This window comes from Apaloderma vittatum, unplaced genomic scaffold, assembly GCF_000703405.1.
Source record: "Apaloderma vittatum isolate BGI_N311 unplaced genomic scaffold, ASM70340v1 scaffold11715, whole genome shotgun sequence".
NCBI lineage: Eukaryota > Metazoa > Chordata > Aves > Trogoniformes > Trogonidae > Apaloderma > Apaloderma vittatum.
In genome coordinates, this window is record NW_009718812.1 from 18943 (window position 1) to 38351 (window position 19409).

Genomic DNA, 19409 nt, shown 5'->3' on the forward strand with positions numbered 1-19409 from the left:
AACTTAAATTTTGTTCAAAACTCCTTCAGTGATAGGATTGAGAATTATGAAGTAAAATGTTTAGGAAAAAAAAAATCAGCATAACTCTAAGTGTTAAGTTTCAGCTCTAAGGCTTACTTTGTCCAATTTCTTAGCCTCCACCCTGTCACAACAGCTATATTATTAGTATCTTTACAGCTTTCAGAAATAATCCAGCATTTTGCATTAAATCAAGTTGTTGTAGTAGCTAACAACCGCTAGGGGCTTGCAGAATTATGATGCATTTTAGGATCACTGCTCTCTCAAAAACTTTTTATGTAGCCTTCAGTTAATAAACAGAAGCTGTGAAATCTAATTCAGTATTCAATAATCCCTGTAATCGATCTGTTTAAAACTCCACCCTATATTTTAAATGTCTCAAATTGACTTTCTGTTTAATTTTTGAACAAATGCAAGGGTATGTTTTACATATAAAGTAGAACACAGTAAAATACCATGCATTAACATATTAAGAGTAGACCCTAATGAAGATTTCAAATCACATGTGCTCTATTCCTTCCCTGCTTTATGATCTTAATACTAATGTAAAAGTCTTGAACCAAGCATTTCTGTAAGAAATCAAATAAAAGTCTAATGGCTTATATGCAGTTGCATCTGAAACAAAAAAGCAATACAACAACCCGACTTGAATATCAGACAAGTTCATTCTTACGTTGAAACAAAACACACCAAGTCAGGGGATTAGAAGGGAGAAAAAAAGATAAAACTCAACAGGTAAATTGTAAATGTCATTGTCTTTCACTCTTGGTGAGATAAGGCATTTTTACTAAATAATACTGATAACGAAAACTCTCCGTATTTTTAACTTCAGCTTCCTCCACTGTACATCGCTTCAAACTTCAACTCTGCTGCAAGTCATCCTCCTTGACCTCCATTTTCACTGTTAGATTTTCAACAATGATTTCTGACATTTCTACTAATTCTGCAAGTTGCATCCTTTTTGCCTCTTGACATTTCTTGTAATTTTCTCCATAAATTTTTCTCATAAGCATAAATGCTTCTATTTCTCAAAATACCAGTGCAACAGTCTCTTTTGCTCAACTATCAATTCACAAAAGAATACTGGGAGGTAGAAAGACAACAGTAGGGCTGAAGAGCAGACATATGGAGCAAAGCTTGCTTTAAATAAAAAAATAAATAAAAACTCCACAGCTTGAGTCACCACACATTACTGGCGTGTCATAGCAAAACTTCTTCTCTTCCTATGTTAGATATCCAACTGGTTTCAAACCTGATTCTCTCTCTGCTCCTATATTTGCTACCATAGACCCTGGTAACAATGTCTTTTCCCTTATTACTTACTATGTCTGGAGAAAATTCAAAATCCTGATGAGAAAGGATTCTTCTTTCACCTAGAATACTCCAAACTGACAAATGCATTCCCTACCCTGAAATTATATTCAGGAAACAAACAGCTAACTCAGGTTTTTATCTATTCCTATAAACTCTATAAAAAAAAAAAGTATTCCTGTATTTCTTCCTTCATTTTTCCAAGTCTGCAAACGCCTCATGATAGCTAGAATAGCTGTCTCTTATGTAAAATCCAGACAATTCAGAGACTATTGATAGTGATGTACACTACCCAGTCCCAAAAGCAGAAAAGGTAAGTTATACCTTGAAGTTTCATCTTCTGAGTAACCTAGAGTTCCAACAGACCAAGTAGTATGTGTGCATTTACTCCTGCAATTTTACTTGCATAAGAACTGCAAGATCTGGCTTACTCATCAAAAGGTAAATTCTTGGTGCCTGTTTCAGAAGGATAATCATCTTACCTCTACAGCTTCACTTAAGACTTTGTTTTTATCTGCATCTTCACTGAAGTGCGATTCTAGTTTATCATGTAACTCCTGTAGCTGTTGCACCTGTTCATTCAATCCTTCACATGTATTTTCAAGCCTCTCACGGGTGATCGATGTCTGATAAGGGAAATAAAAATTGTGTTTGATTGCGTAACTCTATTCACTTGTTTACTTGCTTGACTTTCAGAGTTCCACTTGCAAAGATCAAATTCTAAAACAAAAGAGTACTGATGATTAATATTTAGGGTTTTAAACACGAAGACAGATCACCAAACAGTAAAATGGCAGACAACTTTATTCACTGTATTTTTTCAGAAAAGCATTCAGGATACTCTAAACAGTATGTATTCAGTATTCTATTCAGATTAGCACCCCAAGTTGTAAAGAATCGGTATTTAGAAGGAAATATGCAGAACAATGTCCCATATTTCAGTGTCTATCTTATTAACCTTTGTAAACGTCTTCCTCTACTCTTTCTCCCCTCCTAAAAAGGTTGCAGAAAGAAGAAATAATTCTTCAAGAAGAATCATTAAATATATTTGAACAACAACAATCTAAACTGTGACAATTTTATTTAACTGTCCCAGAATTGAAGAGAACCCATTAAGAACAAACCTGAAGATGATTAGGTGTAACCTTGTCCATTTGAGTTTAAAAAAAAAAAAATATCCATTTTACCAGCTAGGAACAGGAAGGAGAGTGGCTACTGAATCATCTATTAAGTATTCTCTGCTTGGAAGTGTTTTGACTGGGACACAATGACAGGTTTACCAGGGAGGCCTCATGTTCAATACTGGGCACAGATAGAGAAAATGCTGTTCATTCTGGGACCCAACTGTTTCAGTTACATTGTATATCTGTAAAGCATGTACAAGTATCCTTATCAACTCAGTTTCTCAGATAGCTCAGATGTGAGCTCAATTCTGAGTGCAACCTACAAGAAGTCGGTATAGGAGGGAAGGTGCCCAGTGAGGCTCCAGCATGCCAAAAGCAAGACAAGTTTCTTCCCCTCCAATAAGGACTAAAGTCACAGTTTCATGAGGAGGACAGGGAACAAACCAACAACCCACAAAATGGCATTAGTCCCTCAAATACCACATCCATTGCTCGCCATACTGTGGCTTGACGTGAGTAAGGAACATTTTTGTTGTCTTTTCTAATTCCTGTCAGACAATGCTATTTACAGGAAGCCATAGCGTTTAAGCTAATCAAAGAGCAACAGCAAAGGATCAGAGAAATTTTGTGCATATGTGCTCCTAAGAATGTAGAAGAGGGCTTTTTTTTTTCCCCTTGACATAAACTTACTCCTTCAAGGAACAGCCACACTAAAATTTGCACTATCTCAACATATAACCCATACTCAAAGACACAGTAAAATATCTATCATAATATTCGCCAATATCCATGCAGAATTTAAAATACTACTTTTACGCTTTTATCAGCTTCTCATGAACATACATACTAGATACTCATTCCAGTTGACCTTACTCTGCTGAAATGAAATCTATAAATCCTTTCAGAGTAGTAAATCATACCAACATTTTCAACATATGAAAGAAAACTTGAGTTGCTGAAGACCAAGCATATAATTTACACAGAATACCTCATTCTAAAAAGCAAAGAGAAACTCCTGTGGAAATGAGATACTTCTAAATACACTTGACTTACTGTACAGTGACATTTCCAGACAAGCTTTCTGGGAAATTCTGTTAACAGTAGATTGATATATATATAACATCAAAAAACATGTAAAAAGGAGGATCTCTAGTAAGCACTAAATCAAATATACTTACAGATTGCTTAATGATATTTAATTGCTCTTGCAGGCTCTGGGCTTTGTCAGCTTCTTTTTCCATCTCATTGATACTCCATTTGAATTCTGCAAATTTTAGTCGCAGTGAGCGACGTTCCACCTCTGCTGTGTGAAGTCTTTGTGCAAATTCCAATATTTGCTTCTGCAGGAATTCTATACTTTTCTGTTAGTAAACAGAAACAAATCCATATGTTATAAAATATGCTATTTTGGTAATAAAATCAATCACATTTACTATCCAAGGAAATTAAGACAAAGCTGTTATTTTGTGAACATGTTTCACATACTGTTGAAAGTTACTGAAAATTCTGTTTTCCAGGAAGCAGTTGTTTTTAGATAAGGCCCATAATAAAAGACAGATTATGTGAGAAAGAATTTATTATTTCATTTTAGTTTAAGAGAAGGTTATCTATACCTAAAGATGGAACAGTAAGCAGGAGAAAAAATGGAAAAAGAAAAAAAAATCTTTTAATTAATTCTAGTTAATTCTAGCTAGTTTAAGCCAAAAGCAAGTTAGCTCTTACAAAGCAAATATAACTTTGGTAGAACTTTAAAAAATCTTTTCCTTGCATATATCAAACCTCTTCTCAAAATTCTCTGACAATATGACAATAAAACAAAAAATTCATTCACACTCTAATGCTGTTGGATGTTGCAAATCAAATTCTGATTCTCTGTGTACTTGACTCCAATGTAGCAGACTCATAAACAACCTGAAACAAAATTAATAGTACTATCAAGAGAGCTTCACCTAACACTTATGCTGTGAACCTGCTGTTTACATGAAGTAGCACTATAAATCTGCATACCATAATGGGTAGTCTGTCACACAATCCAGCTTCCAGGGCCTGAGTATTTATTTTATGAAGTCCATGAGCCAGCCTCTGTACCAAGGAGTCTTTCTCTAGATAAGTACTGTTCCTGCTCCTGTCCAACGGAACATTCCCCATTATTACATTCAGCTTGTCCATAAGTTTTGAAAAGGAGTTCCTGGCTGCACTTACAAGTGAGTGTCGAGAAAGACAGGGCTGTGGATCTTTAAGAAATAACAACAAAAAAGAAACATTGAGTACGTTATTAGTTTTATGTGTTTTCAGTGGAAAAGAGCCACAAAAACAAACAAACAATTTTAAAATACTCCATAGCAAATTTCCATTAAAGAGTGAAAGACTGAGCTCACAAGTGTATCTCATAGTGACTTTGGGATAAATTCTGCATTTAGCGATGAACACTCTGCTCCTACAAATCTTTGGATTGAAAGGCAGGATAGGATTCTAAATAGGATTTACTTCCTGAAGAAAAATTTTCCAGTTGTTCCTGTTCTCCTCCAATACTACACTTTCTTAAGTCTTTCTTGGGTGTTCTAGTTTCACAACTCAGAAAACATGAGACGGATGCAAGCAAATGCAATCCAGGTCAGGTACGTCAGATGTGACAGCACATGGTAAATCACTTTATGGTAATATTTACAATGCAAATTTCTGAGGGTTTGCTGACTCCTCTTCCCTCCCCTCTATAGATGTCTAAATCATTTGCCGTTCAAAATTAGTGAGGCTTGGTACCTTAATGCCATACTATTTATATTCTGAGACAAGAGAATATAATTTACCTTATTCCAAGGCAATTAAAATTTTACAGCTACAATTACTTATTTCCCCACAGGATTTTGGTAATCATCCTTCTCATATAATGGACTTAAGGCCCCAGCACACCCAACATGTCCTGCTTACTGCTAGATTCGTCAGGTCTGTAATTAATAATTGTGTTTAATGTTGATAAATAAAATTGTCAGTGCTCCTTCCACTAATTGGTATTCCAGATAACAGTTAATAGGTTTATTTATGCCTTAATAAAAGTCTTGTAATTTAGTTTTCCCTCTGCTAGGCAGGTCTTAATCTGTCATTACTTGTCTTATGATACTATCAGTGTAAGATGACAAGCATGGAAGAGCTTATTTACATTCAGTAGTACAGCAGATCTCCTGTTGCTACAGTGAATTAAAATATTTACATAAGAGCATAAACAGAAAAAAATAGCCACAGCTTCACAGCTTTTTAAGTTAAATAATTTCTTTTTATACACTGTGAGAATAAAGCTAAACATTCAAAACAAACAAAACATGATTACTGGTATTCTTAGATTTTGACTTTATCATAGAGAATTTATCGTTTACACATATCAAATTTATCTGTAAGCAAACAAACAAACAAAAAAGTCAAATATTCTTTTTTCAGAGCCATTCTCCCACTTTGTTTCAAAATACCACCATTCCAATGATTCCAGCTGGTAACTGAGCACTATTTTTGAGTTCATGTTCTCCATAACCCCAGTCAGTAGTAAAATCGTCTTTTCTTCATGTCTATGACAGCATTCTATTTTTCTTTATGTCTATGACAGCATTCTATTTTTCTTTAAATCTAAAAATCTTATTCAGCATGTTCATCTTGCAATTCAACCAATAAAGCAACCTTTCAGATTAAAAAAAAGGATATTCTCAATGAGCTACTGTTTCATTATTTTTCCTGGTATTTTCACCTTGTATCTGATTTTACATGGGATTGTTTGCCTGCCAGAAAAGACAGTATTTCTTCGTATGTGCAGTACCTAGGTTGGCAGCCTCCTTTCCAGTTTAACTGTATTACAAATAAATTAATAATAATAGTTCAGGCAATTCTGTTGTAGCACTTTGAAATAATCATTCCACTTCATAACCAGTATTCCCATTATTCAGTACAGGTCAGCATCCACAACTTAAGGCACTTTCTTACCAACGCAAATAAAAAAGCAAATCATAAAGAAAAAGGGACAGAGCTGATGAAGAGCAGTTGGAGTAAATACACAGAAATATGTTGATGCAAGTTACTGACTGCTTTGAGGGACAAAATGAAAATATAATGCAATTCCACAAGGAATTGTATCTATAATCATTGGGAAGAGAACGTATGGTTTAAGTATATATATTTTAACTATCTACAAAAGATCAAGGAATTCACTAGAAGCATTAAATGATGTACACTGTGATGTGTATAAGAAATTACTAACACAAACACAAGTATACCACAAAGAGCAATTAATTTTTACTTTAAAAAAATGAAGAAAAAGAAAATGGAAAGCAACAAATCTCATTTCACTGACAGATGAGGAAAGAATTCATGTTCACTCTGTTGTGCTGAAATAAAATAGGAGGATGGACTCAGTAGTACTACACAAGACTAAAATTTTCATGGTAAGGTTGAAAAGCTTTGTGTATACAACAGTTGATGATATTTGTATTCAAAAAGCTTGACCTTTACTTTGTCTGGTTTATCGTAGCACAGATTCTGATCAAACAATCCTGCAAGACTAACCTTACCAAAAAAACCAAACCAACAAACCAAAACCCCTACACTTTATACTCACTTTGTATTCAAACTGAAGCTAAAAGATCATTCCATGACATGCTGGAATGGCAATCAAACTACTGAACAGGGAAATGATCACGAATGTCAAACCAAACCAGCTTTTTTTAAAAGTTACAAGCTCAAGAAAGATACCTCAAACCACCAGAGTGCATAAACTCTAAACTGACAGTCTTATCTGAGTGATCCGGATTTGGTTTCTTTCAACTGCCTCAAATGGTTCCTCAGAACTTGTCTATCTTTAAAAGTAACTCTTAAGACACTGAATCATTCCATATTGTAGATCCAGACAACACCCTTCTTGTGCCTACTCTCTTCTACGATGTGCAGTCTAACTTGGTACTGCCATTATTTCAGGATCTGAAGACAGCAGATGCCTCTCAGATTGCCTACTTACATTTAAAAAAATTCATTGAAGTCAGTCCAAAGGTTAAAATCCTATTTGAAATATGACTTAAAGAACATAAAATAATTTCCTAAGTATGCAAGCATCCTTGCAAATATATTTCTTTAGAGTCTTATCACTTCGATACTTCTGGAAATTTCATGCCAAACTTTAAATTATTTATTGCTATTTTTTGAATCAAAGGTTCTCGGCCAACTTTCGATCTCCTGAGCAACACGATTCCAAGAAATACATGAGCAGTTAGATCTTGAGGTTCTGTGAAAATTACTTAAAATAGAGGTAAGTTGTGAAAAAATCACAAAACTGACTGTGGCCATAACATTCTACGCTTAGCTCTTCTTAATTTTCAGAATCAAAACTGTGTTAAGTACAGATAGATCAAGTAAGTAGATTCCACCAGAATTCTCGTATACTTCAATAACAGCAAAATACCACGAGGTTTATGGAATTCTAACTAATCACCTCAGCATATTAATGCTGTTGTAAAATTTCTCTTTATTCTTTTTCAATTTGCTGTTCTCACTCAACACTCTCTACAGAAGAACATTAGCAGTATAAAACCTGTAAATATTCTGACATGCAGTTTAAATTTTGTTTTGTAAGGATGCAAATTTAAGTTACTGAAAACAGGATGATCAAAGAAGAAAGCACCTAAAACTGAATCAAAATACTTTTGATTCAATGACTGACTTCTGGTATCAGTTTACTGTGCAGGTTTCTGGGAAATGTATCACCTTCTCTCTGTCCTGCTATTTCCCTTTATTAATATAAATTGTTCTTCCTTCGATATCCTTTATTCTGTGACAGAATTGCGGGGACTTTGAAACTACCAGGTACCAAAGAACTAAGGATGACAGCAATGTAGGAGAATCAACTGAGATCTTTTATCAGTCCTCACTGGAAAGAAATTGAAGAAGATAGTTAACAGGTGAGTATCAAGAGTTTCAAAAGACTGGCACAAAAAATTACCATAGGCATAGCAGAAGTCTGTATGAGGAGAGACTGATAAAATGAGAGAGTCCAGACACAAATATAATTAAGCATATACTTAGAGAGGGAAGACAGTAGAGACATAAATTAAGGACTGCTATAAAATCATGCAAATTGACAGCATTTTATTTCTCTGTCAAAGATCACAAGATAGCAAGTAAACCTGATGAAAACAGTATCCAGATCAAATTGTTTTCCAGATTTGGAAATTCTAGAATCATTTCAGTCAGCAGCAGAATGTCTCATGTTGAATATGTCTTAGGGCCTTCCACTAAGAAATACACAGATCAAATAGACAGAAATTAAATAGATTTTCTACATGGAAAAAATTTAGGTGGAGTTCCAGTAAAATACTTTTTCAATATTAGAACAGTGGAATAAGATAACTAGGAAGCTTGTAAATATTACTTCATTGGAAGCTTATAACAACAAGTTAACCAAGTATCTATTGGCATGGTGTAGGCTGATTGTGTTTTCCAGTCTCAGAGCAAAGCACGAAAAACTGTTTATACGCTTTCTAGCACTCTCCAGCCTTCTGTTTTCATGATTCTATATACTGAAATGATGAAGTATCAGATCAACAAAGAAAATTAATCTGTTCCAACATTACAGCTCTCTAGAGATTTGATCCAGAAGAGTTCAGAAAAATGGAAATTATGTACCCACTAGGATTTTTTTACCTTCTACTGCAAGGATATACTTTTAAAATTACCTGTTTTGTGAATAACATCCTGTAATTCAGTGACAGAACTGATTATTGCAGCAAGGAGGTTAGAACTAGTAAACCAGCTGACTGCTTCAACACAGTGAATTTGTTCCTCTTCACGACCTGTGAAATAGAATTGTAGCTAGCAATAAAACCAAATAACTTAGATGAGATACTGTCTCCACCTCTTTCATAAATTGATCACAACTAAGTATATGAGCCACCAAACAATTCTTCTTTCATGACAATTTAGACCACATTAAATATGCTTCCAGAACTACTGAAACAGACAAGTAGATAGACCTTCTAGCCTGGAAAACATTTTTGATGCCATTTGTCCTTGCAGGGCGAAGCATAAGCTGGTCTAGTAACAGAAATGGACAGGAAGACCACATAAGATCTAAAGAAAATTTAGGAATCCCATACTGATATTTTACCTGAATCAGAAAGCAACTTTTTGCACTTTTAGTAGAAAATAAATGTTTAAAGTGAGTAATAAAAAAGATGCAACATTTTTTAAAAAAATATGTTGCTCATTACTCATTTAGGAACATTACAAGATATTTACCACAGAGAAAACGCGGTAGCACCTATCTCTGAAATCTGTACCGCAAATATGAAGGATATCAAACAGTATGAGTTCATGTGTACACTTGTATATCTACTTTCAATGCTTAACAGACTAAGCATTTCCTTTTATGGGAAACTGTATTTGCCAACAAATCCAGAAATTACATTTGTCAAAATGTCGTTAAATTTGTTTTTACACTATATTAATAATAACATTACTATTTGTTATTCACTAACCATGTAATTTGACATAACACTTTATCAGAGAAGAAAATAATTAGCTTACTTGACAGATTACGCTTGCCTTCGGATTCTCCTATACAAACTAGAATCTGAATGCCTTCTTTGAAGCCATTTACCCAGGAGAACAGGGAACCAGAAGTCTGGGCTAAAATTTTAAGTCTGTTAGCTGCCAAAACTGCAATCACGCCTCTTCGGAATATATGTATCAGGCTTTTGAATTTTCTTTTCTTCAGTTTTGCTTCATCTTGATTGTTTTCCTCCAGACTAGAGAAAGCATGAACTAGGGTCCTAATCTTCTGTTTCACTAACTCATAAATGTAGACCTGATCCTGCAGAAAGTCTCTTTGGGAAGACATAGCACATGATCGGCCATACAGAGGATACAGGGCACCTGCCAATAGTGCACAAGCTGCCAAGAGAGAAGAATGCTCCTTCTGAACCTGCATTAACGCGTTTTTCACATAAATATTTTCAAGGGCCAATTTCTCTTGTCTTTTTTCAAGGACACAGATTTTTTCCTTGCTCTTCTCTGCTGTTTCTTGGTATTCCTGGGTTAAGGGAGAAAAAAAATACACAGGAAGTATTAACTAGAAAATACTTTTTTAAATAACAAAATCACTTCTTCTATACAAAAGCTAAAAGAAATTTTTTTTTCAGATTCAAATAACACTTTCAAGGAAAAAAAGTATTTGTAATGACTGTCAAAGTATCTCTCCTAGCAAACAGTTACAGAACCAGATATATGAAAACAAATCAATAGTACAAGGAAAATCTGCACAATCTTCAATTACAGATGGACTCCAGATTTCTAAAAACAGATAGTCTACAGAAGACTGGACAGTACCTCGCTGTCTGCAATACTGTTTTATGAGTTAGCTTAACAATAAGCAATTACATGCTCCAATTTCAGAAAGTACCACTGTTTTTCAAAGCACAAAAGAAAGCATAAGAGAGAGGAAAAAAAGAAGGAAGACTCTGGAAGATAAACCTAGACAGATTGGCAGCAGCTGGGAAAGGGGAAGTAAAGGTGATCTCTTAATTACTTTGTAATCAACCCCCTACTTATATATTCACAGATTAATTAGGTCTCATACACAACTGAGTTTTCAAAAGAATAATGTAATACAGAGAATGTTATTTTGACTAGTGTCATTACAGATTTTTCAACTTGCAGAACATTTCTTCTTTTCCTCTCTACATTCTGAAATAGTGAAAGAGGGAGATTTAAAATCATAAACGAGCGCAGCAAAATGAAGACGCTAAAAAGCCAGGGAATGCCAGGACTAAGTTTAGACCATGCAGACTGGTTGCTTTTGATAACACGCAGGTCTTGTACAGGATCCAAACACTATGCTGAGACCTCAAGAGACTTAGACTGGCTTCTTGATGCATACGAGTCCTCTGTGATTGGAACCACTTGAGGCTACATTAAAACAGGACACAGTGGTATAAGGAGATAAAAAATTTTAGGCACTGCTCACAAAGAACCATAAGTTCAAGTTAAATGCTTACGCTCCAGTTACACAAATGGACACAAAAAGGCAAATACGAATGGAATGACAAGTCCATATGATGAAAAAAAGAAAGCATTATGGTACGCTTTAGCTACCTCACTTAGAGCTATAAGCAATTTTGTTTAAAAGAGATGAGTTTATCCCTGTTAGCCACAGACAATGGAGGGATAAAATGGTGTCATCCAGCCACATTCCCATGTATAATCTATTTGGTACACATCCCAAGCAAGTGGTGTGGGGCCACCTTAGTTTCTTCTCCCTCCTCCATCCTGCAAGCACAACAGGGAGAAAAAATACACAGCTATCTCTACAACAGAAGTAAAAGATTCCATGCCTCTATAGAGATGTACAGTAGTCAGTTTAGAATGTCTTTGACTAAATAAATATTTTATTTTTTTTAAGAGGAAGAATTTGAAGTTTATTAAAATACTTTCAGGGATACAAAAACAGAGTCATCAACTAAAAGATCTGATTACTAAGTACAATTTACAGGCCTCATATGTCACTTTACTATTCTAAAATTAAGTATAAACTTGTACAATACTTCCAGTGCTACTGCATTATTTACAGTGTTTGATTTTTACAGAAAAAAATCTGACAGCATGACTGGAAGGAACAGAAGAGGTAAGCTGAATTTAGAAAACAACTTATGGTTTCCGGCTATCACAGGTGAAAGGCCAGTATCTGAGTAAACAAAGTGTGATCCCTGCAGGGCTGTTGGAGAGCAACACTAATGTTCAGTGCTCTGGCTAATTAAAGCTTATTTTTTAAAAAAACTTAGTGTTTTTATCCTTATGGTTATATGGTAATATGCAAAAGTGAGCAAGCAATCTCTGCCTACAGAAACGTAAGTTTTGTAAGAAAATACACTTCCTTGCTCTTATCAGCTAAGTAATTGCTTTTGTCTTACTCCACACTGTTTCTAGTGTTTTCTTTGAAGCTCAAAATCATAGTTTTTGAAAGGGACGTAGAATTCTCTTTCTAGACACTGGCAAGCTGACTTGCTTTAGTGTTTGAGCTTTGAGTGACACCTCACTAGGTTGCAGTGCTTGGTGGACTCCAAGAAGCCTTAACAAAAAATCAGGTGCTACTAGCAACAGTTTGATCCTACTTCTTTCCCATGATTTAAGTACATGGACTGGACATGTCTATCAAAATCACATAGAGGTCAGGAACATTTTAGTTACATGTACTTCTCCTTTTGCATTGATTTCACTGACTTTCAATACAATTGCAAGATACCAGAGCCTTTAGCTAATTCACCAGCCTTGCTGTAAAAGAAAGGCTTCCAAAAAAAACACAAAAAAAGGCAATAAAAGATTTTTTTCCTCTCTAGAGGGTTTTTTCCCTTTCCTATTTAGCCAACCTTCCATTTTTTTCTGTTGAAATTAACATTTTTTAAGTAGTTACATGATTTTTCTCTTACAACATGTTTTTACATACCAGAACAAAACCATTCTATTTGACACGGCTGCCACAAAAAAATGGGGACAGATTAATAAATGTCTACATAATAAACAAAAAACAACTGATAGTTAAAATTCAGAGGGCATTTCCTAGGAGACTACACAGTCTGAATAAATAATCCGTGCGAGGCTAAGGAACAGGCATAGTAATGTTTTCAAAATGGCACACTATTAAGAGGACTATACTCCTGCTACAAAAGGCAAGGAGAAAGGCTATGCATTTTAAGCTCTACTGACTCTCCAAACATGAAGGCCATGGACAAAGAAGAGCAGCATCTATAGAGTACCTTGTTTATCACTGATCTGAGACAAGACCACTCTGGGAAATTCTGCCCTAAGGAAAAACATTGAAACTGCTTTCTGGTTACACCATTCATTTGACCTACAGTAACAGCTGTGAAGTAGCACCCATTAACATCCATAGACCCTGTCCTGCAGTCAGGGACCCTGAACAGTACTAGTTGGGGAGAGAAGCAATAGTAAATGGTGTGTCATTGCTATTAAAACATCCAGATTTTGCAAATATTATCACAGAATCACAGAATGTCAGGGGTTGGAAGGGACCTTGAAAGATCATCTAGTCCAGCCCCCCTGCCAGAGCAGGATCACCTACAGTAGGTCACACAGGAACGTGTCCAGGCAGGTTTTGAATGTCTCCAGAGGAGGAGACTCCACAACCTCCCTGGGTAGCCTGTGCCAGTGCTCTGTCACCCTCACAGTGAAAAAGTTCTTCCTAATATTTTTGTGCAAACTCCTATGCTCCAGCTTGTATCCATTGCCCCTTGTCCTGTCATTGGACATCACTGTCCTCCAGACACTCCCCCTTGACATATTTATAAACATTCAGGAGGTCATCCCTCAGCCTTCTCTTCTCCAAACTAAAGAGACCCAGCTCCTTCAACCTTTCCTTATAAGGGAGATGTTCCACTCCCTTCATCATCTTTGTGGCCCTGCACTGGACTCTCTCAAGCAGTTCCCTGCCTCTCTTGAACTGAGGGGCCCAGAAGTGGACAAAATATTCCAGATGTGGCCTCACCAGGGCAGAGTAGAGGGGCAGGAGGACCTCCCTCGACCTACTAGTTACTCCCCTTCTAATACACCCCAGGATGCCACTGGCCTTCTTGGCCATGAGGGCACATTGCTGGCTCATGGTCATCCTGCTGTCCACCGGAACCCTCAGGTTATGATTAGAATCATAAGGAGACAATTCTGAAAAGCTCTAACCCCCCACTGCAGTTCTAGGAACAACGATTTTGAAGATACATTACTTGTATTGCTGTGCAGTTAGATCTCTCATTTAACTCCTGAGATTCTGAATTGCTAGTCTTCAGTTTGCCTTTGCACATGTACTAACAGTCTCAACCCAGGAACTCTGAGAAGAAAATGTCTAGAAGAATGCATGGAACTCTGGTTGAAGACAAATAAAAAGTTGCATCCAACGATATACTTTTAGCTTGGTGCAGGACAGCAAAAACCACTCATCTTCCCTTTCCAGAAAGGAAATAACATCTACAAGGGATTAATTCTTTAAACTGCTTGTAATCAACACTCAGGTCTTTGGATGGAAAATTCAGCAAATGCCCACAGTTTCCTTATAGTGCTAGAAAAATTGCCCTACAGTGATGAGATCCACAGTTCTACAATGAAATACAGAATACTGGCAAATTATATTCCACTTACACTGATTATATGTTTCCTATAAAATTTAATTAATAAAGACTGTTAAAATAAGTAAATATAAATATTGCATTCTTTATCTTAATATAAACACTGTCAATCAGTAAAATCTAAAAGACCCTTTGAAGATATTCTGCAACTTCTTTCCCATGAAAATAAGGCTACAATATTAGTCTGTCTGTACACCTCTGAATCAACAGGGTAGTGATCTCACAGAAAAGTCTGCTTAACAGGCTCAAAATGCAACTGGTAAAAGACAGCCAAGTCTTTCAAAAACCAAGCAATCAAGGCTAAGGCAGCCCTAACAGCAGATATCTATGGACCCTATGGATTCCAGAAAGGGAAAGGCTTCATCTGGTATTTGCAGGTCAAAAGTCAGCCACAAATTTACATCCAGAAGCAACTAGACTGTCTTCATCCCAGACTGGCACTGAACGGTAAGGAAGGCAAACTGGAAAGTGAGATGGAGAAAAAATATGACAAAGATCTGTTGAGTTCTCTAGGTGCATATAGACGTTGCATTGTCATTGTACTGCGTAGATCACACCAGCTTGTACTTGAACACTATGTAACCTGTGTTAGAAAACATGGCCACATGTCTCTAAGAAAACAATTCCCTTTGAGAAACCCAGTACAGCAAGTTGATGGATAAAGTCTTCACCAGAAAAGGAGACGAGCAACGCATGCTCCACAAGAGGGTGCCATGTTTTGGCTCTATGCTCTGTCTGCTGTAGAAATCCAAATGAGAAGACTGGCAGGCTTAGTGCTCTCCCGAAGACTGTCGTGGTACTGATTCAGACCCTTCTTCTGTGCAGCACCCATAGGAGGTAGAAATCTAAACTGCATAACTGCATTTTTTCTTTAGGAAGGGAAAGTCATCTTTAAAATTAAAATTAAGCTTTCTCATCTCATCATTCTTTTTCTTGGCAATGATTTCCTAAGATGAAGTAACAGGATGTTAGGGGAACTTAAAGCCTGGATGCTGATTCCACTCACAGGGATGTTTTTAGCACTGCCAATATCCAACGTGAAATGTAAATATCAACTGAAAAACACATAAAACATTCTAACTCATTCTGTGAAAATTAACAAAAATCGGTCTAAAGAATACTTCATAAATACTTTTTTTATGGAGTGCAAAGATTTCCAAGCCCAAAATCTAAGCCATGCACAGCATTCTTCTGATGAAGTAAGTTTTAGATGGCAGTCATAAAGAACAAGGCATATCTTATTTCCTCTATTTCACAACACCTTTAACTAAAACACAAGTAAAGGAACATGACTACAAAGACTGTTACAGTGAAGATTTTAGATTGCAAATAACTTTTCTAACAACAGGTGTCCGCAGTTTTATACTTTTGAACCACTGCTCACTGTAGTACCTATATAATGAAATCCTTTAATACTGTTGAAATCTACTACTGTAATTGCTAATTGATTCTTAGGTTCAGAAAATATATACCTAAATTTATCCCCAGATGACACCACATTACTGTTACTCTACAGAGTATCTCCAAAGCATGACACTGAAAATGTAACTGCTGCCCAATATAATTATTAAAATAAGAAATTTCAATCTTACAGCTTTAACATTCTCAAAAAAATCACTGGTAAGTGATTTTAAGCAACTCATTTCTGGAATATTTTATCAAAGTCATTTATTTCTTATTGTAAGTGAAGGTAATACTAGCAGAGTGTTAGTTGTTTTTATTTATTTTAGAGATATACTAAAATTCCCAAGCAACCTTAAATTTGTTAAGAGCTTAAACTACTGAAACAATGCATTAAATATTTACAAGGAAAAAAAAAATTAGAAGTTCACTGCACCATACCTGTGCCCTTGCATGAACTTCCCCAAGGAGACGTGAGTAGTGCTGTTCCAGATACTTTTTTTGTTTCTGCCAACAGCTTTCCTCTGCTTTCATCTGTTCAGCCATTTTGCTAAAAGCATCTTCCTGGCTCTGCTGAAGCTGCTTCATACTATCGGTGTTGTTCTTACAAACATATTCTAGGTGAGATATCTGTGTAACAAGCATTTAGAAAGAAATTCTTTTACTTCTCCACACACCTTTTACTTGTAGACATGACTATTCCATCATAAAATCTAAATTGTAACTTCTTCAACATATTAAAACTAAGTAAAAGCCTTTCATAGCAGATTACTTACGTGAATCACAGAATTACAGATAGTTTGGTTGGAAGGTATCTTAAAGATCATCTAGTTCCAATACTGCTGCCATGGGCAGGGACACCTCCCACTAAACCAAGTTGCTCAAAGCCCTATCCAGCCTGGCCTTGAACACTTCTAGGGAGGGGGAATCTTGCAACAAAATGGAGACATATTTTTGGAATAACGAATTTTTCTTGGTTTTAGTTTTGACCTCCTTATACCACCTTGCAGATATTGGTTACCTTCTTTGTTATAAACCTGAAATCTATACTTCCAGTGTTCTTTTGAAACAAGTGAATTAAATCTTGTACTTCTAAATTAGTAATGTGAGTGTACCAGTACTTTAGCAGTTTGCAAGGATTGGAAGGAATACTGAGAAAACAGCCCTTAATTTTTGTTTTATTGGAAGGCCAAGGTGTTCCATATATTATTACGTATTAAAATAGTTCCAAGAAATCTTACTGTACAGAATATTTTTCTCACAAGTAGCTCATTAGTTTATGATGTGTTTTCAACAAGCGTGTCTCCCATGCAAACTAAATGGAGAAATAATTCAAGTTAACAATGAATTCTAAATGTAAGTGCCTACACTTTGTTACTAGAGGATAGCTCCAAGATATCTTCCAAAGAGATCACACAAAACTGCAGGAGGGAAAAGTTCTCAGAAAGCAGGTGCAACACAGGAAACAACACTGCCCCAAATCCCTGAAAAACTGGTAACTACATGAAAAGAGCTCTAGAGACCTCATAATCAATCCCAACAACCATGCTAAATTACAAGTAAGAAACAGTAAAATACAATCCTCTCAAACACTGCCAACAATGTTCATTTCTTTCCCTTTCCTGCTTTACTTTAAAAGAAAAATAAGAATGTAAGTCCAATCTGTATAATCAGATTTTATATTATCCCTCTTTAGTAATTTCCATTGCCCACTGTGGCATTTACTAAATGATAGGCAGAATCAAAACGATTCACTGTAACTAGCCCTGTTCCTTACTGGGGCTAGAGGAGTGGTCACAATTCCAGTCATGAGAAATGTCTGAAAGAGCTCTTCCCTTCCTGTGCCTCTGGAACGAAATGTCAGAGCAGACAAGATATAGAGTTGCCCTGCTAGGCTGCAGGACAGCCAGAAAACGAACTGAGATTCTAAACAATGACATATGTTAGTCTGTGGAGCCAGTTTAAGTTACTTAAACTGAAGTCTTTTCTTTCCTAAAAGAAATGTGGAGGTTTCTGGGGAGAAAGGCCACATAAGCTTATTCACATTAAAATAATTCAGAAAAGTACAGCTTCTTCCTTAAACAAATATTGGCATGTCTTATAATTATTTCTATTGTATTTCTGAATACAAATTTCATAGTCCAAAAAGTTACAAATAAACTAAAAAAAACACACTGGCATTTTTTCAGACAGATCTCTGAATCGTAAACATGTAATTTAAAAATTATGTTCCTGGTCTAAATGCATTTTGTTTCTGGTTTATGCTAAAATAAAGACTTGCTTTATTAGTGTAAATGACTAAGTTCTTTGAATTGCTTCATCAGTAAGATTAATTTATTTTCTTTTAATTAGGTCCCTGTGGCTAATATTGGCTAGTACTATTAGCATGTCCTGCACAGAAAGTGGAGCTTAGAGACTTCATACAGACTTCAGTCACATTTACATGCCCACAGCAATGGCATCAAACTGAGTTGTAGACAAGCCATAATTAATGGTATTGAATTATTAACGTCCAAATTCTTTTTGAAATAAGATGAATGTCAGTCCTTTTTAATGATACTGTGATGTGGACAAATGCCACTGAATTTAATAGAGGTAGCTGGTGCCTAAGGACACTTACCTTCTCATTAGCCCTGTTGAGGTCTAAGATCAGGGCATCAACATTCTCCTGCAAGACTGCACCAAGCTCAGACCAGGAGAATCTATCCAGGATGCCTTCTGGTTGTTTTATAAGCACACAGCCTGCTACCAAACGCTGGTATAAGCTATGGAGGAAGGTTAGCTTCTCCTGAGACAAAAAGAAAAATTAACTGTTGTATCCGAACATGGTCAGAATCCAAAGAGATGCACCATAAGTGTAGTAATGTGAGCTGCACACATCTGAACAAAACCCCAGGAAGGTCATTTCCAAATCTTTTCAAAATTCCTCAAATCCTTGTTAATATTTGCAGTCATACCTACTAAAGCCAGAGTAAGAAAGAAGGTTACAAAATTTGTCTAAATAGACATAGTACATAAATAAAGAAAGCCCAATCCTGCACTGGTCGCAACCATGATCTGATACAGATAAAAATTTCCATGCTATTAGTAGATGCAATTTATTCATTTTAACACTTCCAGGTACATTCGTACTGTACCAGCTTCCAAGATCTGCACAGGGCACAGAAAATTGTCTGGTTGGCTTGGCAGCACAAGACAGTGTTTATACAACTATCCCTCTAAAGTAATTTAAAAATTGGTTTTGTATGGATTATGTATGACTGAATAGCTAGACAAAGTAGACTTACAGCTTCATCAGTTAAAATTCACAAGCCATGCCTCATTCATTTACACTGATTTCAGTCAGTAGTATAATAAATTGATGCAAATTATAAATACACTTTAGCAACAATGGCAT

At 35.9% G+C, this 19409-nt stretch overlaps 1 protein-coding gene across 1 annotated transcript in view; it reads right to left on the reverse strand.

Moving 5' to 3' along the window:
• CCDC171 (coiled-coil domain containing 171) overlaps positions 1-19409 on the reverse strand; it is a gene marked incomplete at its 3' end in the record, with an annotated part of 57080 nt that overhangs the window by 17666 nt on the left and 20005 nt on the right. The window contains exons 7-13 of the mRNA XM_009870390.1: positions 18633-18800; positions 16454-16642; positions 10008-10512; positions 9158-9274; positions 4461-4687; positions 3632-3814; positions 1812-1955 (exon numbers count right to left, since the gene is read on the reverse strand). Coding sequence (XP_009868692.1) covers positions 1812-1955; positions 3632-3814; positions 4461-4687; positions 9158-9274; positions 10008-10512; positions 16454-16642; positions 18633-18800 — 1533 coding nt within the window. The remainder of the gene's footprint in view (positions 1-1811; positions 1956-3631; positions 3815-4460; positions 4688-9157; positions 9275-10007; positions 10513-16453; positions 16643-18632; positions 18801-19409) is intronic.